At 46.9% G+C, this 27,876-nt stretch overlaps 1 protein-coding gene across 1 annotated transcript in view; it reads left to right on the forward strand.

The window, feature by feature from the left end:
• The first annotated feature begins 203 nt into the window (after positions 1 to 203).
• Positions 204 to 27,876, forward strand: part of LOC142579376 (alpha-tocopherol transfer protein-like) — a 29,014-nt gene continuing 1,341 nt past the window's right edge. The window contains exons 1-6 of the mRNA XM_075689494.1: positions 204 to 357; positions 10,812 to 11,133; positions 15,192 to 15,366; positions 20,061 to 20,303; positions 25,770 to 25,963; positions 26,758 to 26,868. Coding sequence (XP_075545609.1) covers positions 11,125 to 11,133; positions 15,192 to 15,366; positions 20,061 to 20,303; positions 25,770 to 25,963; positions 26,758 to 26,868 — 732 coding nt within the window. The 5' untranslated portion in view covers positions 204 to 357; positions 10,812 to 11,124. The remainder of the gene's footprint in view (positions 358 to 10,811; positions 11,134 to 15,191; positions 15,367 to 20,060; positions 20,304 to 25,769; positions 25,964 to 26,757; positions 26,869 to 27,876) is intronic.

Below are 27,876 nucleotides of genomic sequence, written 5' to 3' on the forward strand. Positions count from 1 at the left end.
TCAGCCGTTCCCCGTGGATGCACCCGGCATCGCCTCCCGCGCCTCGCCTGCCGACGACGAGGACGACGAAGAAGACGCTGCTGCTGCGACGCCCGGCCGCTCTGGTCGTCGCCGTTGCCGGGATTTAGCATCGGCACCCTCTCCCAACCACCCCCCGCCTTCCCCCACTGCCACCTGCTGCTAGTGGCGCGGCTGCTGACTCCGCCGCCGGACCGCGGTGGACGGTTTCGACCGTCGATTTCGGGAGTGTGACAATCGACACCGGCCAAGGACGCCCTCTGACCCCCCCGTAGTGGGCCGGAGTCGCGCGGTGTTTGCTCCCGCTCCTTCGAGGTCCCGAGGGCTTTCAAGCCGGAGGTGAGATGACCTTTGCGAGACAATTCTTTTCCTCGTTTCGGTGAGGCGGGCGCCGCTGCCCTTGACGCGTGCGTTTCTGCGCAACTTTCACCGACTGTCTGTTGCGTGCCGTCGGCTCTGGGCCGCGATCGCGGGAGAGCGAAAACTCGTGTCTCGTCGAGGGTTATTAGTGGGTCACTTCTGATTGTCAGCCTGTGCAGAAGTTCATTGGAAATGTTTCGTCGAGTGTGGGGTCGAAACTTGAAAGTTACGCCACATGGCTATGAGGTCACTGAAAGCGAAAGTGTCATTACCCTTCTGTAAGCCGTATTTGAAGGTGCATTGCAGTTGGAGCGGAGCTCTTGACCAAGAGCCACTATATATATATATATGCGCCTACGAATTTGTTTGCCAGCACTGCTCTTAGCGAGTTCTAAGTCCTGGATGAAGAAACGCCTGACACTTGTATATATATTCACGCTCTCTGCCGGTCGAGAACCAAGCATCATACTGATCCTGTGTAGGACAGCAGCTGTTGCCAGAGCGAATGCATTAACATTTATAACGGCGTGTTTGCTGTTTGTACGCGCCAAATTTTATTAATTTGTACTGGAGTACAGCCCACAGTTGTTATTTTATTTTATATGTCAATTTCGAACTGACGAGAAATATCACTTTGACAGAACGGCCCTGTGCATGCCGGCGGCCAACAACGCCTTTGGGATATATTAAATGGCAGCGGCAGCTTTCTTCAGAAAACTCCATTCCCTAACTCGAATGACTTGATGGGCGGTTTGCTTTTAGAAGGGTAAATCGTGGCCAAAGACGTTGAATTTCTTTCCTCTCGTGTCTTCTTTTAGGTCTTCCAACTTTGAATCGTACTTGCTTGGCCTAAACTGCAGCATTGATATGAAAGTTATAACAACGTGATTGATTCGTTAGCTCAATTGAACGAGCAGTTTCTACCATACGTTGTCCTGCTGTTGTTAGAATGGCTGTTCCCGAGTATGCCTGTACAGTCCTCGGCTTAATCAACTAATCGGCGACGTGGCATGGATGAATATTTTTTTCATTCGTTGACGTTTCCTTTCGTTCATGACTGTGCACGTACATCTGATAGCTGTGCGAAATAATAGATAACCTGTCTTTATCAAAAGCACGCTGTCGATATCGGACGCACACCTCGTCTATATAGTTCATTGCTTTCTACCTTCCATTGTTCTTGACATTATTTTTCTAGTTACTTCCCGTTATTCGTATTATGCGGAATATGCGTTAGTTCGTATGACCACTGAAAAAAAATCCACCCTTGCGAATGGTGTCCATAAAGGTGTACCCACCTAAAATATTTATCGATGTAGAGTCATTGCACTCGTCGCACGGTATGTGATAACCTGCAATTATTCATCGTGCTTCTAATGCACTGCAAAGTAGATAACAACATGGACAAATGCGATACCACAAACAGTGCACAGGGAGTCTTGGCCATGAAGACAGTGCTCGGCGGAGACAGGGAAATGAAATGATAGCCAGGGAGTCACACACCATGCTGCATTACCACAGACGTGCTGCCAGTGCATATTGTGTGAAAAAGACGTGTTTATAGCAAACCTGGTCAGCAAATTCGGTTACAAGACAGGGCCGTACTTGCCCCTTTCACCTTCGATATCATACCTCGGCTACTGTGTAGTTATCTGTTACACTATCAAAGAAACAGAGACAATAAGTAGGAACGATTGCATTGCTGGAAACGAATACTTCTACTAAAAAAATACGCCTGATAAGCTTAACATTTTCTTTTATACCGCTAGCATCATGATTCTTTCCTCTTTTTTCCTTTTTTTTTCTTTCTTTCTATCCGTGTGTTCGCGTGATTTCATTGCTATAGCAAGCGCAGGCTCAATCTACTGCCTTTTCATAGAGATTCAGTTTTCTCCAGGCTAATGCAAATTCAGAAGCACCTTCTTGAAGAGGGCAATTTCTACACCTGTGTTAGCTTTTCGAGAACACAAAAAAGAGCAGCCGTCTTGCTCCGCGAAAATGTGAAAATCCAGAAACACGCTGCCGTAAATGCGAAAAACGGTCAGAATTCCGCAGCGAGGTGACGGGCTTCATTTTGTCTTCGTTCCCTCGTAGGCTCAGGTTTCACATTTAAAGAAGTATGAATCCCAGTACGATGATCTTAGTGGTCTCGCCGCGTATTCATAACAGTTGAATTGAGCACCTGAATTGGCACAATACGGATACTTGTTGCCTTGAGACATGAAACAGCGCATGTTAACGGCAATAAGGATGACATCGGCACATAGCACAACGCTGCGACTTTCCCATCGCCGTTACGGCTCCTTCCAGCTGCCGCTTGCGCACACTGTGTTGTTCATCTTCGCCGAATATGCGTGTATAGGCAGTGCGTGGTAAGAGTGGTAGCGTTAAATTAAAATTAAATTACAGGGTTTTACGTGCCAAAACCACTTTCTGATTGTGAGGCATGCCGTAGGGGAGGACTCCGGAAATTTGGACCACCTGGGGTTCTTTAACGCGCACCTAAATCTAAGTACACGGGTGTTTTGCATTTCGCCCCCTTCGAAATGCGGCCGCCGTGTCCGGGATTCGATCCCGCGACCTCGTGCTCAGCAGCCCAGCACCATAACCACTGAGCAACCAAAACCAAGCTGCGCCAAAACCGTATGACGGTATGTGGCCAAAAGTTTGTGTTGAAGGAGAAATACTAAACTAGCGCTAGATGTGCGCGCTGCGAATACTATTGCTAGATGGCACGCTCCACATTTGAACACTCCCTCTCTGTCTTAAAAGCTCACTGCTCACTGTCACTTAAAAGCTCACTGTCATTAAAAGGAACAATAAATAATAAAGCGAAACAAAGAGTATTAGGTTTAGTTGGATCAGTAAACTACGCTTCTGCAATAGCAGAGTGACCATTCTTACCACGAGAGCAGGCGATGGTAAGCCAGAGAAAGAGCGAGAACAATACTGGCGGTGACGTAGCTGCGAAGTCCCCGCACTAGATAGCTATGAGCATTTGAATTCCGACAGCGTCAACACAGGTACAACATTTTATCAGTAAAAAAGGAGCACGTTGCATTTCAAGAGAACCAGGGACTCAATCTAGCAAGTTTCGAAAACGTTTTCGTGCGCGAGAATGGTCCAAATACAAGTACAAGCTTTGCAATACGTGAAATTACATTGTGGTACCGAAGCTGACGTTTCACGCACAAAACGATGGAAAGCTTTACCTTCATTTTATCACGAAATAATCAAGCTTTTCCCGCCGATCGGATTAGAGTTTCGAAAGAATGCTTTACCAACATAAACTTATTTACTGTGCCTCTTTGGCGGTCACTGACCAAGAAGTTCATTTTGAAGTCTTCTTGGCTGACGAAGCTTGCGTATACCATTCGCAACCGGGGGCCAACCTGGCTGGAGCCATCCACGCACGCGAGCTCGTCTGCCAGTCGATCCGCGCCTGCAGCCCTTGCACCTACCTCACCAGGCATCAGTCGGCGTCCCTCCCATATCCGTGCTATACACGCGGCTAGGTGCGCCCGCGTGATGGTTTTACGTAACCCGGTTAAAGCCCCAGGCGGCTAGCGAGACGGGCGCCGAAAAGGCCGCGGGGGGAAAAAATACAAAGAAAGAGGAACCGGCGCCGACTGGCAATCACAGGCGTCGCTCGAATGAGGTCACAGTCGTCGTCCAGAAACAATTTGAGCCAGGCCGGCTCTGACCCCTGCCAGGTTGACAGCGCGCCCCGAGATCCTGCAGCGTGGCATCACTGTCTCCTTGCTTGCGTATATTGAACGCCTTGCTTTTCATACCATGCTTTATTTTTCTTCTCCCCCCCTCCCCTACCTCTGTAGTTGCTTGCGAACCTATACTGTTGAAGGAAAGGTGGAGGCCTACTTATTCCTACTTGCTGGCGCCCTTCACAAGCGGATCTTGTATTCCTTTTTTTTTTTTCTACTTCTTTTTTTTCCGTCTGTTTATGTGTAGGTGCGCGGGATGGGGAAGGGACGAGTCCGGAGAGATTCGGGGACGCAGAGAAAGTTTTAAAAACGGCCAGTGCAGTTTGCCCTTATAAAAATAGTAATACCAGATATGATGTTTTCGTTTTCATTAATTTGTTGCCTCCAATTGACATGCTGGTTAGGTACAACCGAATTCCATGAGCTACACTTTTGCAAGCGCGATGTCTTAACGAAACTGTGTGGAGTGCATGCCCATTTACACCCGCGCGCACTGACACGGGTGCCCCGCAAACGAAAGTTCGGCCAACTGAGATGCGAATCTGCCAAAGCGAATGCGTTTGTATTGCTAAGCCGCGTCCTATATACAATGATCGTGAAATTAACCAACCGCAGCGCTAGCTCCCCGCAAGTCGACACTGGCCATGTTCCTCCCGCATGAAAGGTACAACGCGAACAGTTCTATATATTCGCAACACGTTGCACAAAATAAGCTCCTACCGCAGTAGCATGCTGCGCTTGATCCGTGCGACAAACAAAATCCGTATCCCTCATTGCGCGCAAGGGCACAGGGAGGTGGTTCCCACAGTAATGCCGTTCTTAACGGCGATGTCACTCTTGCAGAGCCCAAATACGCACGTACGCTCGCAGCACGCATTCAAGCAAACCTGTGCCTTGAGAAACGCCGTATGACGGACTCCGGGTTATTTCTGACAACCTGGGGCTCTATAACGTGCGCTTACGTGTACAACTTTTCTTCCGTATCGATAATCATGACGTCGAAACTTGGTTGCCGTCCTTCCGTGAATAGAGATTAAGATCGAGCTGTCAACGAGTGCAAACACAGAATGTGAAGGAAGCGTTTCGTTGTTATTATGTAAGAGGACAGGACGTGAAACTTGATACGACTTCGCGTCCTTGCAGCAAGTACAGTTTGTTTGTTTGTTTGTGTGCGTGTGTGCGTGTGCGTGTGCGTGTGCGTGTTTGTGTGTGTGTGTGTGTGTGCGTGTGTGTGTGTGTGTGTGTGTGTGTGTGTGTGTGTGTGTGTGTGTGTGTGTGAGTGTGTGTGTGTGTGTGTGTGTGTGTGTGTGTGTGTGTGTGTGTGTGTGTGTGTGTGTGTGTGTGTGTGTGTGTGTGTGTGTGTGTGTGTGTGTGTGTGTGCGCGCGCGCGTGCGTGTGTGTGTGTGTGTGTGTGTGTGTGTGTGTGTGTGTGTGTGTGTGTAGGAGCTGCACGCTATGTCAGCGATTACGCGTGAGCCATGGAAGCTCAGATATGTATGGATGAAAAGTGTAGCAGCCAAGTCTCTTCAGCTAGGCTGCTTAAAGCTCTGATAAGCCATCTCGATAAGTTCTTCTACTATACTTATCGGCAGCACTCCGCGGGTGAAAAGAAGTTGTACGCTCAGGGGCACGTGAAGTCATGTAGTTTCTGATCTACTTATGATTCACACAGTAAAGGTTCGTTCGTGGCTACTCCTCGATGCTTCTTTTAACCACAGCTTCGTCGAAGCGCTGAAGCCTGTCCGATCAGAAATTAAAGGCAGACCCGGCTCGTGGCACCAGAGGTGCAGTCACCTGAGACAGGGTACTTGGTGAATGTGACTGCAGAAACTGGAGGAGGCTTGAAGTTGTAGGAATAACGGAGCTCTTTCGTACAGGAATCTACATGTAAGAGGTCTCATGTAAATTTTTTCCACTCGGCAGAGCCGAAGATGCATAGGGCCTGGCCTTAGTCCAGAACCCCGTAAAGTCGTTACGGGGCGTCGTGTTAAAGGCGCGGATACCCGTTCAACCAGTCGCAAACAACCCATAGCAAATGCACCAAAACCTCGTTGGTCAGATTCGTGCCCACGGGGTCGTAGCGGGACGGTGACCCGCAAGCCAATACCTACTGTACAACAACCTTCTCCCACATTCCAAACACCAAACGTGAGAAAACGAACAAGTTTAAATCCATACAATGTCCTTGGGGTCCACGCGCGCCTTCTATTCTTCCTCGTGTTCGGCGGCAAATCCTTCCCATCCCATCCGGCGCCAACATGACGCGAGCACAGAAACGCTGGGAGGATAAGCAGAGATTGTAACGCACGTGGCGAGGCAGTTTCGTCAAAGCGACGTGCCACCGCGAACACTCGGGCTTTTGTTCCCATTGAGAGCGGGTCACTCAGATGCGTGTTCAAACCGCCCTCCCCCGCCCCTACCCGTCTTCTACGAAGAGCAGCAAGCCGGTTCGCGTCTTAAGACGTGAGCCGTCGTCGTCGCTGGGCTGCAGGCTCGCTACACTTTGCTCCCCTACCAGCACCACTGCAAGACTAAACTGCCGGCTGATGATCTTAAAGCAGAAGTTGGCATTATTACTCGCAGCGCTAACAAATCAAACACGGACAAGGATGAGATACGTAACGTGATTTCTTCTTTGTCCGTGTTTGATTTGTTCACGCTGTAAGCAGCAATAGTGCAGATGTACCCACTCGCCCAGTTAGCTACCGTACTACAGCTCATTATTATAGCGGAGCAGAGACGACAAGCGAAGCCTTAGTGGATATATAACCAAGTTGAACAGCTCCAATCGATAATACATTCGCAAGACATCGAACGCGCAATACGGCCAAAAAGAAACGCAAAATATTTTGTTGTTGTTGTTGGAGTTGGAAATGGCAGGAAGAAAAGAGTGTTGAAGCGCAAGAAACATATAGGCTGGAGCCCGAAATGTAATGGCTACATATCGGCAGCGGTGCAGCCAGAATTTCTTTCCGGGACGCTGAACTTGACCAGGGGGAGGAGCTGGTGCCGGCGGGTGTTGTCGCACGTCGTTTTATGTCAGGTATTTTTTTTTTTCGCTCGGTCAATTGCCTCTAGGTATATTACAAATACAAACAGGGGCGTCATACGTATATCAGCAAGTTTGCTTCGTGCATAGGTCTGGTAAGGACCGGTAAGACAGCCTGTGTATTTAGAGTCGCAAGCTAAGTTGGTGTGCCACAGACGCTCTTGTTGTAGCTCCGGGCGCAACCACAGCAAGTGTGTCATAGCAACAGGCAATGGTGCACAGAAGTTTTGGGGAAGGAGGCACGAGCTCGGTGTACCAACCCGCTGCCCCCGGCCACGCCCCAGGTATGGGATGAAGTTACTGAAGGCACTCATTGAGAGCGCTTGAAATTTAGCTTATCTTCCTCTTCTTTCCTTTTTTCACCTCTCATCTCATTTCCCGTCATTTGCTTATTCAACGCAACTACTCGAATTCCCACGGTCCAAAAGAGGCATGGAGCTGCCTCACGTGTGTATCTACCAAAGTTAGGAAATGGTTCAACTCTGTCAAGTGTCGCAGGCACGGAAGCAGGGTCATGTTCGCGTTGGACATAACACTAAAGAGAAGCATTAAACCAGTTTAGACTGATATAGGATTCTTTTGTAAAGCTGTCTGACTGAATTTTAAGGAGTTATTTACTGGAAGAGAAAATAAAGCCCCAACTTTCGTTTTCTGTATTTCGCGCCGAGACGCCCCAGCGCCGGCACGTCAATTTGATGACGTCACGGATTTAAAAATGCCGCCTCGTGTTTGGGCTCTCGTGAAGCAGCAAAAGTTCTTGCAACTTCCCAGGTTCCATCTTTGCCGATGCGCAGTTAACTGACAGCCGAAACGTTGGAAGTCCGGCATGACGTCACGGTGGGCAGGCGCGGGAGCTTCCAGGCGGGCGTTGCCACTCGTATTTAGTTTCATTGTGTTTTTAACCATTTGTAAAAATCGTTAAAACCATTTTTACAACAAGGTAAAACCATTTCTCACTATAGGAGTGGCTTGTTTCTTCGCATCGTAGAAAAGTGAAAAAGAAATCACAGTCTGGGTTTTTACGTACCATAACTACGATCTGATTATGAAGCATGCCGTAGTGTGGGTCTCCGAATAAATTTCGACCACCTGGGGCTCTTTAACGTGCACTCAATGCACGGTAAATGAACGGTTTTTTTTCTATTTTTTTATTTCTTTCTCATTTTGCTTGCATCTAAATGCCGCCGCCGCGGCCAGAAAATGCTCCCGCAACCTCGTGCTTAGCAGTGCGAAGCCAAAGTCATTAAGCAATCACGGCGGGTTGTAGAAAAGTAGTTTGCTCATACACCTCGACTATTTTTCTCTTTAGTGCCCCATTAAAGTTACTGCCCGGCGAATTCAAAAGTGACCGAAAGTTACTATTGCGAATTACTGCATAAAAGAAGCCATTTCACGCTGAAGCTTTACAACAGACGTGTACTAGGTGAATATATAAGGCAGGAAAGAAAGGCTAATAAACAGACGAGGCATTTTGCATGCAATACTCGCTGATAACTGCGTAAGGTACAGCGCAAGAACGCCAATACAGGCAGAAATAGACACACATAGGCCGACGTATGTATGCATGCATGCATGCATGCATACATGCATACATGCATACATGCATACATACATACATACATACATACATACATACATACATACATACATACATACATACATACATACATACATACATACATACATACATACATACATACATACATACAACCCGCCGTGGTTGCTCAGTGGCTATGGTGTTGGGCTGCTGAGCACGTGGTCGCGGGATCGAATCCCGGCCACGGCGGCCGCATTTCGATGGGGGCGAAATGCGAAAACACCCGTGTGCTTAGATTTAGGTGCACGTTAAAGAACCCCAGGTGGTCAAAATTTCCGGAGTCCTCCACTACGGCGTGCCTCATAATCAGAAAGTGGTTTTGGCACGTAAAACCCCAAATATTATTATTATACATACATACATACATAACCGCCCCGGCAAAATATCACAATCGTGGCGCTGCACCACGCAAGGATACATCAGACAGGCTGTCTATTCCCTTGGCATGGTATATAGATATTTTCTATGAATTCAATTTATTTATTCCGTCGACCAAACTGTCGACGAGGTCTTTACACAGGCATCGCCCAACTGCGCAATATATTTTGCTTGAATAATTCGACGTGTTAGGCGATTTCTGTTGCTTGCTCACAGCATAGCGCTTCATGAGAGAGCATTGGCATCATCTACAGTTAACAGCTGTTCAAAAGCACCGGGATTGGTTCGCAATTCAGTCATGAATCAACAACTAGCCCCGCTTTCCACACTTCCGATAACTGAATTGGCATTCCTTCTATTGAAATCTCGAAAATAATAAATGGACCAATTGGGTAAAAGGGCGCTTGGCACGCGTGCGTGATGTGTGATCATGAGATGATGTGCTTTGTAACTTTACGCCGAATGTGAGCCTTTAAGCTCGCGTTATCCCTCTTGTCTCATAAATGCAGTTGCGGCCGTCCTGCGCATACCGTGTTTCGTTTTAACGCTTGTAACGTGTTTCGAAAAGGCTTCAGAGAAACTGAACGTACGTGACTCCTTCGGTGCGCCAAAATGCCGTGGTGCGAAATTATTACATGAGGCCAACAATCGACGCACCGTAACTGCTCAGCCTACGCCTGACGCCCGAGCATCAGCCAGCAGAGTGGTGGGCTAAAAAAAGAAAAGGAAAAACAGCCGAAAGTAGAGATAGAAATATTAGTGTGGACGAAAAGAAGGTAAATACGCGGTACTGGCGACGTTCACAAATGCAGCGTATGGCCCGCATTTGATGTGTATAATAAGGTCTTTTTTCAACAGTTTAGTCAGGTGTCTATGACACGAAGAAAGCTCGAGGCACGGTACCTTGTCAGTCCCAGAAACCGTTTTACTTCTTCTTTTTCGCTACAGCGGGAGAACGGCGTAGCGCAGACACGTTAAGTTTTCTTCGATTCCGCCAAGTTCCTCTGCAACTTCTGCACTGCACCTAGGCCTTCGATTCACCGAGGTGCACCGGTGCACCCTGCACCCCCGTGCCAAGGCAAAGTGCCGCCGCGGTGCAGTGCACCCTTGAACCTTGCCGTGAGAGGGCACAGCCCGGCGTGCCATAACTGGCACCACCTGCACCTTTTCGTGTGTGGTGCCATGCACCTTTTGTGAATCGAACAAACCTTTACTTACGCGCGTTTCGCCGAAAGGGTCGCTCTTATTCGGCCTTCACCGACGCTCCCTCAGCCCCGCCCGCTGCCGTTTGTAATACCCTGTGTCCTTCCTTTCTACCTTTCTTTTCCCTTGCCCGTTGGGTTACCAACTCGTGGAAACCGGCGCGTCACCCGTGTTTTCTTTTTGCTTGAATGCATCCCGGGCCTGACTGGCTAAGGTGCCTCGATGTTAGCGCCGCGGTGAGGCAGCCTATGAGTGGACTTCGCCCCTTAGGACCACGAAAGGAAGAAAAGGAAAACGAAAAAGAAAGCAGATAACCAAAGAAGTAAAACAACTGCCTGCTCGTGCCTGCTTGTTTTAGTTTCGCTAAGATAAGGAGTGCATGCAGCTAAGACCTCCTCCTCCTCCTCCTCCTTCATAAAGATTGACGGCTCCCTTGCCACTTTACTCCCCGGATTAAGCGCTTCAACGGTTTTTTTCCACGCAGTAGCGAAGGGGCGGTGCGCGACGCCGGACAACTGCAGATTTTCTCGGACCTTCAACCAAGCTGCACCGACGGGTCCAGCCGGTGCCCAGTCGTTATGACCTGCTCGGGGAAGACGTGCCACCTACGCCGGGATGATGTTTTCCGGAAACGGGACGTGCCAGCCGACACTCTACGTTGGTGAACAGGTCGCAGTTGTGTGGATTGTGTCCCGTTACAACGGCACAGTCTTCACGAGTGCTGTGCAACAAGACATTTCCAGCCTAGTGCCGTGCCTGACGTCTATTGCTGGCTGCTCAAGGAACTAGCTGACATAATGACGAAGGTAAGTTACGTTAAGGCATTTCTTCAACTTTGACAGCCGGGCGTACTCATTTCGACAGTGGCTGCATGTGAATGAATGAATGTGTGGTTTTTATTGGCGCAAGGGCCAGGTATGGCCAAAGAGCGCCAGTGGCTACATGTGTGGTTGTGTGATAGTGTTGGTTGGGTTGTAGTACACCGTCATTAAGCATCAATTTTAGAAGTAAGCTGATTTCTTAGCGCTTGAATTTAACCTTGAGATATTACAGCACAAAGATAAAATTCAAGCAAGAGTTATGCTATGTTGCAGTTTTCATCCTCTTTGGACTTCAAGTTAGTGAATGCTTTCGGAAGACACCATCGGAGCCTCGAAGCTGAACAAAGCTGAACAGGCTGAAGTACAGTTATGCATGATGCGACAAGCATGTCTGCTAAGACACCTTCTTCGTTTCTGTTCAATGTCACTTAACATCGCGATATACGGCGTTAAAGTAGTTCAGACAGATTTGAGCAAATTGGACAGATGGCAAATTGAATGCGTTAGCAAACATGGCCGGCTGGTTTAATAGTGCACTTTACCCTCCACTATGATCGTGCGTTTTGTTCAGTTTCTGCTCCGGAACAAGTTTTTACGGTCGCTCCGCGCGGAGCACACACCCACCTCCACCGGTGCCTTTTTTTCTTCCCTATCGCAAGAGTAAACACTGTTGTCCTTGAGTCTGAATAGGGCGTGCCTCTCTCACAGCAACGTTCCGGAAAAAAGTTTCCGGGGCAGCCTCTTATCAAACAAGGAAGGGCTCGTCGGGGCCCTCCATTACGCGCACGTCTTAAGTGTTGGGTGCAACCGTGTTTGAACAAGCAGCAGTCCCGCTTCCTGCTGCCCAACACGTTTGGCTGCAGACCGGCTGCCACAGAGCGCCACTCGATAAACTTATGCACTCGTGCATGCGGTGAGCGTGCCTGTGGACGGTCGGTTCCCCATCTGTTTGTTTGTTCTTCTTTTTTACGTTTACGTTCAAAGCGTACGCTTGCGGAAGCGCTCTGGAGTCTTCCTCTTCCCACTAGGCTGTAGATTCTTGTGCTGACGCCTGGACTGCTTGGCCATTATTCATGTACCAGATTTATGGGCGCATGTTTTAAAGGGACACTAAAAGGGAAACATTAAATCAAGCCAAGGTGGTAGTTTGTTGTTCGAGAACGCGTAAGGCGTCAATTTTATCGCGAATACAGCTTGAGTAATCGAGAAATTAAGGCCAACACTGGAAGATATTTCAGACTCACTCGGCGCGAACTCCTAGCCCGCTGATATAGGCAGTGCTAATTATAATGGTCACTAGCACTCAACCACTCGTAACAAGATTATTGCATGAGATTATAACAAAGAAGAAAATGCTATTTCTATACTTATATTCAATCTTTAGAAGAAGAAACGTATTGACGTCACTTTAACCACCCACGCTTTCGCGTTCCAATAGTTTCCTGATAGCGTAGTGCTTCGCTCGCTTTGCTGGCTCGCGGAACTCTCACAAAATGCAAGTAGCACGCAAGTCCACGTCCGTTTGATGGCCTTACGGTCAACGCCACTTGACCAAGAGCAGCTACAGCGGTGAATCCAGCGCTGTCTTGGCGCGGTTTCTCATGACTGCCCGTTTTGCGTTTCGCGCAAGAAAAACTGCATCGCCTTCTCTCGGGAGCCGTTTTACTCACTCACGGCAGTAAAGGGCAGTGACGGCGAATGCGTCACCACTCCCGCCTCGGGCCGGGCAACTTGAATTGCGCCAAAGGTACGCGGGTGTTTTCGACGCGTTTTTCTCTTAAACTATTTCCTTGACACTAACAAGCGCTGCGACTTTCCTAGAACAGTATATTTTAAATCCACGTTGGCTTAATATTTGCCTTCAGTGTTTCTTTAAGTCTTAGCACGAGTAAATGCGTCGATGCGTCAGATTCTTTTACTAAGATTTGGTAGTTAATTATTAATTTAACTTCAGCACCACACGTAAGTGTGCACTCCAGAACGCTGCAGCTGCTCAACTCCAATCTAATTACTGGGAACCTGTATGTCTACACCATTTATACGTTTGCGTCGCCAAACTCCGAAGCGAATAATTGGTACGTCACGTATAACGTTACAAAGGAGCCTGAAAATCTGTGCGTTTGACGACGAGGACGCTGCTTCTTACCGTGCTAGTGCCCGAACACGACGGCCACGGTAACGTCAGTGACAAATATAGTGACTATATGCATTGGTTTACTTTTTGTCGGTGACCCATTTTTACTGGGTTATCACAGCTATCGATTTGTCCTTGGGCGCATGATGCACCTGTCGCGTTTTCACGTTTCTTGTAGCTCGACGTGCTTGTATCCCAAGACGGCGGTCACGATGCAAACAATCTATAACACGTGACGCGATCAAATCGGAATCATGCCTCGGACACTAGGTTCATCATAGCGTGGTTCACTAGAGCTGGCATAGGGAAGGCGTCACACTGGACGAGACCAGGCAGGTGTTCACTCTTCCTCGTTGCCAACTCTTCGCTTTTTCAACTTTTAGCGCCCGTAACACGTCCACGGCCGAAAGCTTCGAATATTAAATTCCCTTCCCCAAGCGCATCTCTACCGGCACCAAGCTTATCACTCGGATGAACAATCCCCATCCAACACCGAGGATCTTCCGGTCCTGCCGTGGTGGCGTAATGTCTTCGGCGTCGCACTGGTAAGCCCGAGGACGCGGGATCGAATCGCGGTGGCGGCAGTTTGATGGAGGCAAAATGCAAAAACGCCCCTGTACCGTGCAGTGGGGGGTGGTTAAAGAAGCCCAGGTGGTCAAAATTGACCCGGAGTCCCTCACTACGGCGTGCCTCATAATCGTATCCTGGTTTTGCCACGTAAAACACCAGCATTTGATTTATGGTCAGAGGACGCGTATACGAACGTGCCGTTGCTACACCAAGCGGTGACATCAGCTCAAACCTTAGAACTACGTCGCACTGCGCGCCATAACAAAAAGAATTGCTGTGGCTTAGCTCAGCTAACCCTGGATATGCAAAGCGAAAACTTGGTTTACCCTGGTTAAGTCTTCCTTTCACTTGGTTAACCTTTGATTTAGCTGTAATTAGCATACTTAGGTATACAATCATCGTTAAGCCAGGTATGACAGCTGTGCCTAGGTCGGTGGCAAGACGTGACTGTGATTACGCTTGGGTAGACACTCGTCATTCGACGGTGCGTCGCCTGTTGTGCCACAGGGAAAGTGCTAGACATGCAAAGAGACGCCGCGAACATGCGCAGCATTGAAGGAAAGACTGACAGGGCGCGAACGCGATCGCTACATGGATCTCGACGGTGCGACGCCTGTTTCATTCCGGACTCTCTCCAGTGAAGCAGCTCGCCGGGCGACATCCGCGAGGTGGTCAGACGTCGCCTGACGACGACGGCTCAAAGCCTTTCGTTCCAGCGCAACGCTCAGACGGTCCCGCCTCGCTCTCATCCATGCATAGTTTCTTACGATAAAAATTATTGTATGAAACTCTATGCATCCATGGTCCCAGGCCAAAGCCACCTAGAAATGCCCAGGCGCGCGGCGAGTCACGTGGCCAGGCGGCAACCCAGCTGCGGAGAGCGCTAAGCTGGCGACGGAGCTCGGCGCGGCGAGTCACGTGATGCGTTGCCAAGGCTACGGCACAGCTGCAGTCAAATGAAGGTCAAATTGCTAGCGACGGTGAAACTCTGCTCGACGCGGTTAGTAAAGCTTTCGCTTTAAAAACACGCCTACGTAAAGGCAACTTCACCCAAAATGCAGTTTCTCGTATACCGGAAACTCAGTCCAACAACTTTCCAGCAGTCCGACTAGCCGCCTTTCCAACGCGGTGTCCCGCTGGTCGTGGGGTTGCCATGCGAATGCGAGACGCGCGTGCAGGGTACGACGTGGCGCTGCGTGCGGCACGTCGCAAAGGTGGTAGGACGTATGCGGTTGTTGGTGCCGTCTCTTCGCCGAAATGCGAATCAGTGTACTTGCACCGCGCGGTGACTCATCTTTATACTTGTGCATTCTTTCCCGCTCTCGCACCTCCACTGTAGACAGAGAGCGACCTGTTGGACCCGCCGTCGACGACGGCGTCTGACGACGACGAGATCGAGTACCCGAGTTGTGGCCCGCTCAAAGTGCGCCTCTGGCAGCTCGCCGAGCAAGAGCTGCGAGAGACGCCAGCTCGCCGACAGAGGGACCTGCAGATCATCAGGGACATGATCCGATGTGAGTGGCTGTATTTCATAATATATAGGGTAAACGAGGAGAAATGGGGTTAACCGAAGGACCCGATATTTTATTAGTCATATCATAAGAAGCCAACAAACACTCACACCAAGGACAACACAGGGGAAATTACTTGTACTTACTTGTTCAATTAAATAAACGATAAATTAATGGAAATGAAGACAACTTGCCGCAGGTGGGGAACGATACACAGGGTGTTTCACGTAACTTGAGCCAGACCTTAAATATATGCGAATGCTACGTAGCTGGACAGAACCAAGATAACGTTTGTCATCGCTTAGAGATACGCAGATTATTTTTTTTTGTATTTCGCCTAGTTAGGCAATTATTCGTAATTAATCGGCTCAATTATTTTAATTAGATGAAGTGTCAATGGGAAAATTGTAGAGAAACATGAGACTCCCGATACAGCTTTATTTTCAATACGTGCTGCATAAGTTTTTCGGAGCGTGAAAGAAGCCCGCGAATACACGCAAAACTGCCGCGCGACTGGCTGCTCGAGGTACTTTGCGTGTATTCGCGGGCTTCTTTCACGCTCTGGAAAACACCTTTATCTAACACGTATTGAGCAACATCATTGTTCATTTTGAATTTATCTCCATTGGTGACTGCACGCAGTAATCGACGTTTTCGGCTTGAGGAACGATTTGCAACGCCTCACGGCGATAAGATGGCTGGTAGTTATGAGCTTCTAGAACTGCGGATGCGAACACGAGTACGGTTCGACGGGGAAAAGGGTGGTTTGTACGTTACCGCCACCACGGTGTGTTGTCCTTCTGTATCGCATATATATTTGCACTCGTTGTTCGTGCGCCATTGCTGTCTAGCATAGTGTCACGCGAATGAAGCGCATGAGCGTTGTCGGCGCTGGGTTTGAAACTCGCTGCGGCTGATTCTTCATCAGCAGCAGCCTATATTTCAGTCCACTGCAGGACGAAGGCCTCTGCCAGCGATTTCTAATCACCCCTGTCTTGCGCTAGCCGATTCCAACTTGCACCTGCAAATAATTTCATCGCTCCGCCTAATTTTGTGGCCATCCTGGACTGCGCTTCCCTTCGCTCGGCACCCATTCTGCAACTCTAATGCTCTAGCGGTCATCCACCTTACGCATTAAATGGCCTGCCCAGCTCCATATTTTTTTTTTTTTTTGTCTCAATGTCAACCAGAATATCGGCTACCCCGTGTTCTCTCTGAACCACACTGCTCTCTTCCGGTGTCTTAACGTTACGCCTAATATTTTTCGTTCCGTCGCTCATTGCACGGTCCATGACTTGTTGTCGAGCTTTTTTGTTAACCTCCAAGATTCTGCCCCATATGTTACCACCGGTACAATACAATAATTGTGAACTTTTCTTTTCCATGACAGTGGTAAGCTCAGAGTCAGAATTTGGTGATGCCTGCAGTATGCACTTCAACCCATTTTTATTCTTCTGCAAGTTTCCTTCTCATGAGCCTGTGAGTAATTGACCTAGATAAACGTACTCCTGGAGAGACTGTAGAGGCTGGCGATCTTGCGTTCTTGTTCCCTTGCCAAGATATTGAACATTACCTTAGTATTCTACATATTAATCTTCAAACCCACTCTTGTGCTTTCTCCGTTAAGCTCCTCCTCATTTGTTGCAATTCATCTACAGTGTTGCTGAACAGGACATCTGCAAACCTAAGGTTGCTGAGATACTCGCCGTTGATTCCTACTCCTGAGCCTTCCCAGTCTAATAGCTTGGAATACTAAGCATTGCAGTGAATAGCATTGGATAGAATGTCTCCTTGCCTGTCCCTTTTTTGATAGGTAATTTTCTACTTTCGTTGTGGAGAACCTGCGGCTCGTTACTCGCCGGAAAAGAGCGCACTCTGTCCCGAAAGTCGATCATCTGCACGGACAAAGCTCCTAGAAAAGCAGCCCGCGCCAGCAAAACGCCCCGAACCCCTTTTCGTAAAATAACCTCGAAAAGCCTGCTCGATTCAACGAGCCAACGTCGCCGCGTTCAGGTGTAAGTCTTATCTCGAAAGGCGTTGTCCATTTTCGCGGTTGCTGCTGGCTTCGGTGGTATGTCTCCCGATAATTGCTCGTGACGAATTGCTTTCCAAAGGAGCACGCACCGAATTCCCGGCTGACTCGCTATAGAGTGGCCCATGACAATAACAGCACGAGGAAAACGAGAGGGATGCCGTCCAGAAAATAATACGACGCCACCGGTACAGAGCTCGCGTGCACGCGGATAAGATCAGCGATCTTTTTACAAACCACAAAAACTGATACGTGTGGCGCTGCTGTAGCGCCCGCATCGAAACCTGCGCGTACTTATTCCCCCTGACGATCGCCAGATACAGTACACACGTGCTTGTCGCTCGCGTACTTTTCTATCGACTGGTTGTCAGACTACCCGCCGTATTGCTATTTTCGGTGCTGCATTGGCCCAACCAGAGCGTGCATACGGCATACAAGGTCGCAGAAGACTGAAGTAGTAAAAAAAGAAATGCTTTGTGCGTATTGTTCGTTTCTTTTATTCTGCAAAACAGACGGCACGTGGAACTGGAGTATACAACTCGGCTATAAAAGGAGAGCATGTCTGTCTGCGCCGACCAATGTATTTGTTCCTCATGCATGTCGTTTCACAATGCTTTTTTTTTTCTTTCTCTGTCGTATGTCCTCTTGTTCCAAGTGAAAGATAACGCACAAATGAGAAACACGTGCCTAAGATAACCATCGCGTCTACGAAAATAGCAATAAGCGACATAAAAATGGCACGTAGGACCATGGAAGAAAAGCGATTGCCTAGACACAAATGAGTTTGCGCTCGTTACATGGAGCAACATATAACTGGTATTTAAGTTTCATGCCGAGATACATGGGGCACGTAGGTCGACTGAAGGCACACGGTGGCTTTATTGGTTTTAGGTGAGGCTCTTTTAAACCAAAGTGTTAGCACTTTTTGGTATGTGCTACTGAGCATGCGTCAGAGGCACGGATAAAGGTGACTCACCTCTTATTGCAGCCGGCATGTGCGAAACTGTTCAAAACATACCACGACGTAACGTTGGTGCTATGGAGCCATGCCAACGTAATCGCATTGTGACTACTAGTAGTAAACGCCCGCCGTGGTTGTCGAGTTATTTGGTGTTACGCTGCTATGCACGAAGTCATGGAATCAAATCTCCTCTGCGGCCGCCGCATTTCGATGGGGGCGAAATGCAAACATGGCCGTGTGACGCGCATTTGGCGCACGTTAAAGAACCCCGGATGGCCGAAATAAATTCGGAGACCCCAACTACGGCCTGCCTCATAATGAGGTCGTGTTTCTGAGACGTAAAACCCCAGAATATTCAATTACTTGCAAGCCCCTGAAGTCACACGCTGTTGTTTGGCAATGAAGCGAGGCTTGAACGAGTCAGCATAAGCGTAAGCTCCAGCTGATAGCATAGAAGCACGAATTGTAGATTGCAGTATAAAACTGAGTTGAGAATAGTATTGGATTGAGAGATAGAGAAACGAAGGAAACATAAGGAGGTTAACCAAGTGCGTGCCCGGTTGGCTACCCCACATCTGGCAGAAAGGGGGAGAATAGATAAGAAGCAAATAGGAAAAAACACAAGTCGGTCATTGTAAACATATTAGCAGAGGAATGTCCGCTGACACACGCGTTCGTGCAGTTAAATCGTCTTCAAGAAGGGCTTTTATGACCTCGTCCACGTAACAATGCATAAGCCATGGTGCCAGGATCTCTTCCTCCGACAGCCTTCTATTATCCAGTCGACTGAGTCTAGCTTGCAGAGCACATCGTTGACCGTCGGATGGACAGTGGCACAGAAGGTGCTCTATTGGTAGGTCACACTGTTGGCCATTCTTAATAGGAATGAATAGGCATTTGTAAAGGCGACACCGAACCACATGCGATAGAATTTTTTTGTGATTGCGGCGTGTGTTAGATTATAGATAAGGAAGGCGGGTATGAAACTATAAGGTAGATAAGATAAATCACAAATGCGTGCGATAATCTATACTTGTCCAGAGGCATTACTACAAAGCGATCTTGGTTTCCGGCTTTTCGTCCTGCCATACGGGTATTTCTCAGCACTCATTATCGTTTTCTACTGTTTAGACCATTAGAGCTAGTTTAAAGCGTATTATCTACCTCACATTAACAAGTAGATACAACTACGATCCAAGGCTGGTACACGAACTCGCAACAGGCTCGTTACGCGCAGATGACACTCGCGTAGTCGCCTCGGACTTTTGGCAAAGACTGCACCCAGCGAAATATACCGCTGCATAATATGGCGCTGGGCTCTGGACTGGAAGCCTGAGTAGACGCTGCTCTGAGAGCCGCGAAACAGATTGCGTTCACATGCAGCAACACCTGCTTGGAATGCAAGCTACAGCTAAGTTTTGTTAACCAGACATCGTCCGACATTGCGAGCCGATTAAGAGCAGGCGAACGTGCGACGCGTCACCGTGGAGCGAACGTTTGGACGAAAGAACTTGTCTTCGTCATCCTGTGACCTGTAGCGGTGTCTTGAACTACAGACCGTGATGTAAAGGAATTCATTTTATATCACGCTGACGACGAGGACTTAAGGCTGAGTCTCTAGAGCTAGTAAGTCATTTTCGTAGAGTTCGACGCTACTATGCAGTGTTGTCGGTAAGCGGCTGACATCCTTGCGACGCCACGCAGGCGACCGGGACCTCGATTGCCGCATGGACGACGCATTCCTGGTGCGGTTCTTGCGCTGCCGCAAGTTCGACAGCAGCCGGGCGTACAAGGTGCTGCGCCAGTACTACCGGCTGCGCCACAACAACACGCAGCTGTTCCGCGACTTCTACCCCACATTCCTGCGCGATACTTTCGAGCGAAACCTGCAGACGGTGCTGCCCGACCGCGACCCCAACGGATGCGCGGTGTTCATCTTCAAGGGCGGTGAGTCTGTTACTTTGCGAATGGCAATTTCGTTGGTGTGACCTGCCAAAGCAAAAGACCCAGATTTGGGAAATAATTCCAAGAAGGCCCCACGTTAATGGCAGTCATTGACCGTGGGACCTCTTGTATTTTGTATGTCTCGGAACCTAACCGTTGTGTAAGTGAAGCAATGAACTGAATGGAAGGAAGGTCTTGCGAAAACGCGCAGCTTCAGCAGAAACACGCGCTGAACACTACGTCAAACAGCTAAACGGGCACTAAAAAGCTCTAAATCAGTTCATTTTAATAAAGCGTTCTTTCATAAGCTTATTTTCGTTAAGCTCGTTTCAAGTTTCGTTCCTGAAAATGAAAATAAATTGCATTTCCTTAATTTTCACCACCTATCTTTTGTTGTTGCGTGTTTTCTGGCTTATGAATTAATAGCGTTCGCGTCGGAAAAGCACATTAGAGTGCGATCTGCTAACACAGCACAAGTTACCTTCCTCTTGTACGCGTCACAAACGCCCGCTGCTGTTTTGCAACTACGTGTGCATAAGTGTCTAAGTGCATAAGGACAGCAAAATCCCTTCACCTACAATGGTCATTGATTGAGCGGTGATGGACTAAGAGGGCAGTGGCAGAACGCACTCCATATATATGGGCATTGAAAATTTTTTTTTCATTATTTGCACATTCGCCCTCCTGCTTTAGCTTCAGTCGAAAAGCGTTTTCTCTCTCTCTCTCTCTCTTTCGTAACCGCTCTTCACCACGAGGTGCGGCTACAAATTGCGGTGGAAGCTATGTCGGGGGTTTCTACGAAGACCTTAATATAGTATATAAATATAGCCTTCTTGAAATAAAAGAACTGTTCCTTCAGAGGCGGCGACCGTAGGGTGATCGGCGATACGTGGTGCTTAGTCGCTAATTAACAACTTCATGAATTTTCAACATTTTTTTAGCAGGCTCATCGTGATTGGGGAAACTGGAGCCAGATATACCTAAAAGCGCTATCAACTTTTGGATCTGGAAAAATTCTATTAGCCGCGGAACTGTCGCATCACGAAATTCGGCTGCCACAGTGCCGAAACCGAAACTGGGAGACTACAGCACTCGCAAAGCCGTGTTCCTCGACGCCACTTCTCTCATCAGCGTCACCCAGCAGCGATAAGCCAGCGCGCTGCAACAGCGAGGAACACAAAGTCGCAGCATGCTGACTGCCCGCGTCTAGGTTAAGCAGAACGCCGCCTTGTGGGGCACGGCTGTGCGCTCGCTGCAGCCTCCCAGTTACGGTTTCGCGCGCTCTAGCTGGCGGCCCCGCCGCAAGACTCTCACCTCTTAGGCGATTATTGCGGACAAGCAGATACAGTTCAACACGTTTACGGGACGTGTGCTTTATTCCTATTTAGTTGCGCAAATATAGACATAGTTGAATATAGCTAAGCAACTCTTAGTGAAATCTTGCTACAGAAAGAAGCTCGGGGAAACCGTTACCTGAGCAAGAATATCGCAATATACGACATCAGATATATACAAACTGGAATATATCACAATTTCTGAAGTTTGTCTACAACACAACATGAAACAATGAGTCAAAGCACCATTATACCCTCAAGTACTACTTATCTTCTGCTGGCTTAAAGCAAAGAATAGTGCTATATAATCGGACACAACAGTAAGTAGATGATTCAATAAGCAATACAGGACACCTCAAAACATCCATTTCAAGACATCAGTCCATTGTGTAATGCGAAGGCTTCACTGTTGTATAGAGAATGTGTTCATTTGGGCACTTGATCCTTGTAATGAGTTTCTCAGTTGTCTCATTCAAATTAATTTCGTGAAAGTGTTTTGTACGTTGCGTGCGTGCGGTAGTGTGAGGTGGTTCAAGTTTGCGCTGTTTTCAATCACTGCAGACAAATTGTGGAGGAGCCATCAATGATGATTCTCCTCGTAAGCGAATAGTCCGAACAAGTGAATAAACGAGTTCGTAGGAGAGTGAGCGAAAGAGGAAGAGAGTGCACATTTTTCTTGCAGTCCAACCTCCAACCACAAAAACGGCCTAATGAACCAAAAGAAGCTATGCGCTTCAAAAATAACTTTGTGATGTGCGCGACAAGACCGATATGCTAAATATAATTATTAGCATCGCCACTTGTGGAAGGATTCTGCAGATGCTCACCTTCGTCACCCAAAAATATATCTATGACATACTCGAATGTATGTAGTCGTCAGTTTTCTCTTGCGATATCTATCATGTCTCTGTAACAGCAGGCATGCTGGTTCTAGGTCGTCCCCATAAAATTCCGTAACATAGGCTGTCTTTATTCCCTATGGCAAATTACTCCATCTGTCCCCATATGTTGCCACATCTCAGATGGATACCTGCTGCCTAATGAAGACAGCATGGCGTCAAGTGCTTCGTAATACCTCTGGCGGCAAATGTTCTTCGCTGATCGGGGAACACGTGAGCTGTGAAACCTTTTCCATAACGACGTAGTCTTCTCTTGACTAGCAGCTGGAACAAACGAGTCCTCAATGCCCATCTTTTCTGCCTCCGCCAGCGGCTCCTCCCAAATCTGGGGGTGCTTTGCTTCAATGAAGCGGCGCTTTTGGTGACAGCTTTGACCATTCACTCCGCTTGATCAAACCTAAGCACTCTTGTTTGCGAGGCAGTATAATCAGTGCTTCCATTCGTGAAAATGTCAATGTCAATAGTTCCAACATGAAAAATGTTTCAAACTTGAGTAGCATCTTTAGAAACCCTTGTGCTTTCGTTCTATCCTTATTTCGTTTTTCTGATGCTGTCTCGTACAGAAACATTATCAAAGATGGCTGTAACTTGAAAGAACTGATCGCAGTGGGCAAGTCTTTAGTGTCCACCTTGCCCGAGAGAATTTTTGCAAGTTCACATCTTCCACCTGCCGCGGTAACCCAGTGGTGGTGGGTTTAATTGCTGACCGCGGCGGCCACATTCATATTGGGGGCGGAAGTTGGCGTCCGTGCGTGCGCGCATAGTGCAGTATGTCCTGCATACTTTCGGATTGTTACTGCGATGCCTCTGTTTTATAACAACTGTTGAAATTTCTTGCAAGTCATTGAGGCTGTGCAGTGGTGAGCGTGGATGCGACAAACATGTGAGAAACTCGCATTAGCTGCTGACACAGTAAAAACAGTGTGGAATTAAAATATACTTGCATTTTCGTCAAACTCCACATGAGACATCGATTGACTGGCAAGGCCATAACTGATTAATCTTGCATTTGTAACAGTTCAGTGCAGTCAGGAAGCTGGTCTAGTAAGTAGGTCAGCTTTCAAAACGTTGAAACTAGTTCAAGCGAGACAGCTTTGGAAATGCTGTTTAGAAGTGCAAGTTTGTTCACCACAAGATGCAGCTGCAGTGCAATACTTTAGTGGCAAAAGCTTCCGAAGTAATTAAAATCGACAGCCACAACTTTGTTAAAACAGAGATTAATGTCAGATTGCGTTTAGGGCATACATATTGACTTATCCGCATTATACTGGATGCTTCTATCTGTAAAACATTCCACTACTATCGGCGACCTTTATTTTAGCATGTCTGTTCATTCTTAGCTTCCGATGGGTGTCTTCTGCACCTTTTCCGCTCTAATTTATTAGTCTGATCTGATTTCGTTTTACTATAGTGTCCCTTTAAACTATTTTAAACTATTTAAACTATTTTAAATTTTAGTTAATTTTACGATCATAAGTTGACTTACTTATTGGAGAGAATAAAGGTGAAATTTCAATTTTTCCTATTTTGTGCTGTAACCCCAGCGCCACTACATCAGCATGACGTAGTGCACTTTTTTTTTCTTCTTCTTATTTGAGCCACATTGGCTTAGTGAAAGTTCCCGAAACTTCCCATGTTCCATCTTTCGCTCCTTCAGAATGCATGTAGTCCATTTTTACCGATAAACAATTAGCACTGCAGGTGCAGTAAACATCTGTCATTAAATTCAGGGTGGTCTTGGCACCCATCTTTCCTTTTTGCGCCTTTTCTGGCAAATACTGTTTTTGGCATTGTAGAAAGGTAATTCGCTTTTACAGGCGAAATCATTTTTTAGTGTTTCTTTAACAATTTAATACACAAAATAGGTAAGGCTCCAATCAAGGACACCTTATTGATGTACGCAATGAAGCTGACACAAAAACTATGCGTTGTTTATATTGTCGACAGTTTACTGGTTAAATCCAAATGATGTGCAGAAGAGAGCCTTGGTTATTTGCTCAGCTCAGCACTGGACTTGCATGAGCTGCCGATCTTGCTGAACAGGCCGTTTTGTTTGTGGCATACTAGTTTTTGCGCTAGATTTTGGTTAAATCTCCATGTCAAAACCCCCAGGTCATAAACTCGGGGACTCGGAGAGCTGATCCCCCCCTTCCCAAGTTCTACAGCAGGACCCAGACCTTCCTTGCTTAACAATTCGCAAATTCATTCATTTATGCATGCATACATACAAGCAGTCCATGTCAGCATGGGCGTCTCCCAACGAACAAACGAAGTGTTAAGAACACCATAGGGAACAATTGAATTGATGAAAACAATGATGCTTACTAAGTTAGCTTCATTAGAACCATTAAGCAACACATTCTAGAAACATGACCTCTGTATGATGTGGTCTTGAGACTAAACAAGTTTCACTTGGGACTGTTGTCACGGGAGCCCTAATTGTTTTTTCATCCCCTTTCATTGCATTAATTTATCATTCCTTTAACTCAGTTAGTAAGTACAAGTAATTTTCCCTATGCTGTCATTGGTGCCTTTGTTGGCTTTGTATGATATGTAAAAACAGGTCACATTAGGGTGCTGAAAGAATTGAATGCTTGTTTATGAACAATGCAACTGTCATTGTGCAGTGTAGAATATAACTGAGGTGTAGCGTGTAATTATGCAGAAAAGGCAGGCCCTACAGAAAGTCGCCCAGCTTGCCGTGTTAATTCCTACAGAAAGTCTTGCTAATAAACGGACTGCTATTGCAACTTTCAAAGAAATTCATTGCTAAGGAAATTTTTGAACTTTCCTTTAGGGATTGCACTGAAATTTGTACGTTATACCGTTTAGAGATGGCAACACCAACATAAATGTTGCGTCACTTTGTGGGGCTTTAAACAGGGCACTAAGCAACGTACAAATACACTTATCCTTCACTCTTTGCTCCTCTGTGACTTTAAACAATAATATCTGTACAAATATTTGAAAACTTGCTCATATATGTTGTCCAAGTCTCTTGAGAAAGCTCTTACAAATTGCACTAGTATTGGAAGGTGCTAATGTACACCTGCTTCTCTCTAATAATAGTAGTCTGTTTCCAGTAATGGTATTGATGGCAGAAATGCATATTTGTGGCATTGCATTATGCAGCTTGCTTATAGCAGCATGGGTTGTATCTTAACATCTTGTACTTCTTTATTACACTGTACCTTTGTTTCGTCCATCTCTGTAATCATAATCATTTGCTCTTGTAGGTCAATGGGATCCATATGTGTGCAGTTCTGAGGACATCTTCCGGGCCAATGTTCTCTGCCTAGAGCAAGCCATTATGGACCCTGTGACACAGGTAACAGGGCTTGTGGCAGTCATGGACATGAAGGGATTCGGCTTCACACATCTCCGCTTCTGTCCTCCCAGCAACCTGCAGAAGGTTGTCTCCCTCATACAGGTAGGCCACGTGTTACCCAATCATGCTCAATCCCAATGTGGGGCATGAAGCAGCTTTGACCTACCATGGCTGATCAGTGGGTATGATAGTAAGCTGCTCAGCAGTGGGTTGTTAGAATTCCTGGTGCATGGCTGCAAAAAGTGTTTGAAGTTAGCTGTGCATTTACTACAGCATCCAAACAGTGGCTTTTCGTAATAGATGGTCAAGGAGCAGCCATTTTACAAAATTTAAATACTGTTCTCGACAGCTCTACACTGGCTGTTGCAGTGTGGGAAAAACAACATTGCGTTATCAGTTTGTTTGTTCTTTTGTTCTTTTGTACTGAGTATTGTGTACTTGGACACCCTTTTAGACATCAGGAGGCTTGAAAACATGCAGCCTCCTTCAGTGCCTTTTAATATATGGAATTTCATTGGTACTGAATAACCTCCTTCACTATCCCTAATAGGTTGGGAATTGGCACCAATCGTTAGACTGGTATTCTCTAATTATAATTTACAATATAGATTTGCCCATTGGAGAAAGTTACTACAACCATCGAACACAAAGGGTGAAATAATTTTGTTCTTGCAATCTTTAAGGTTTTCTTGTCTCGCAAAACTTACGCCAGCAATCAAACTTGATTTAGGTTTTGCAGCATAGGTTTGAGAACATCATCCTGTAATACATTGCTTTTAGACCAGTATTGCATCGTAATAGTGAGTTAACTTGGTCTAGCCTCATGCAGTACTGTCTCTGTGCATATGCATGTACTCCAATTCCATTAATCTACTGATTTCGTTTTTTATGAATAGGACTGCTTCCCTGCTAGGTTCAAAGCAATCCACATCATCAATGAACCAGCTATATTCGGAATGCTGTTCAGCATTGTGAGGCGATTTTTGAATGACAAGCTGCAACAAAGGGTACGTATTCACACCTCCGTGCTTTGTTTCCAGGAACAATGATAATAAGACACAATCAGCTGTTGATCTTGCATATATTTTTGCCATCCAGCATAGCAGGTGAAATTGCCATTAGTGCTGCAGGCCAATGAGTGTTCCTTGCCAATCGCAAGTTAATAAAAAGCTGCAAACAACTTTGCGAACACAAGTGCTGAGTATAAGGAGCAACACTTAATCCGTAGGGTGACTAAAAAAGCTTTACCAGTTCAGAGTGATGTAGTATAGGCTATTTATCTGCATTACAGCAAATGTTTGCAACCTCCAAGCAATTACAGTCACGCATATCTGACGCCCTTGTTTGCAAGGAAAATGGAAGTATGTTATCCCATAGCTGACTTCTAGTAAGTGTTCTTGATGTGCTATATATACACATGCATCATCTGTCAAGCTCTATCTGTGCTGCTTTCTTGTGCATTCAGGAGTAATGTTCCTTCATAAAACATAACTTTGCACTAATCCTGATGCCATCTGGATGGTCCATCGTACAGTATTTGCAGTCTACTGCAAGTTGCATGGTCTTCATTACCAAGTAAATTTAATGTACTGTTCCCGAGGATGCAATGTGAAATCTTTTGGGTATAGCGCATGTAAAAAATTTAAAGAGCCCATACTTTCACAACTGTTTTCCTTGACTTCAAGGCAAGTTTGATCACTAAAAAGAAGCTAGACTTCAATTTTTTTGAATTTTGCACCCATACCAAAGTGCCAGTGTATCAGTGGGATGTCTTATATCGTAAAGCATTTAGGCCATTGTGTTATTGTGAAAGTTCTTGGACCTTCCCAAGTTTAGTCTTCGGCTGCATTAAATGAGATTTATTCCATATTTACGATAAAAATTTACTATGCCCGAGCAGAGCCAACTTCTGACATCACGGCAAGTGAGTGTGGGAACTGCAATGCGACATTGACACCCACCTTTCAATTTTGCATCTTTTCTGGGTTATCATGCGTCCTCCCATATTAAGAGTG

Source organism: Dermacentor variabilis, chromosome 4 (assembly GCF_050947875.1).
Source record: "Dermacentor variabilis isolate Ectoservices chromosome 4, ASM5094787v1, whole genome shotgun sequence".
Lineage (NCBI taxonomy): Eukaryota > Metazoa > Arthropoda > Arachnida > Ixodida > Ixodidae > Dermacentor > Dermacentor variabilis.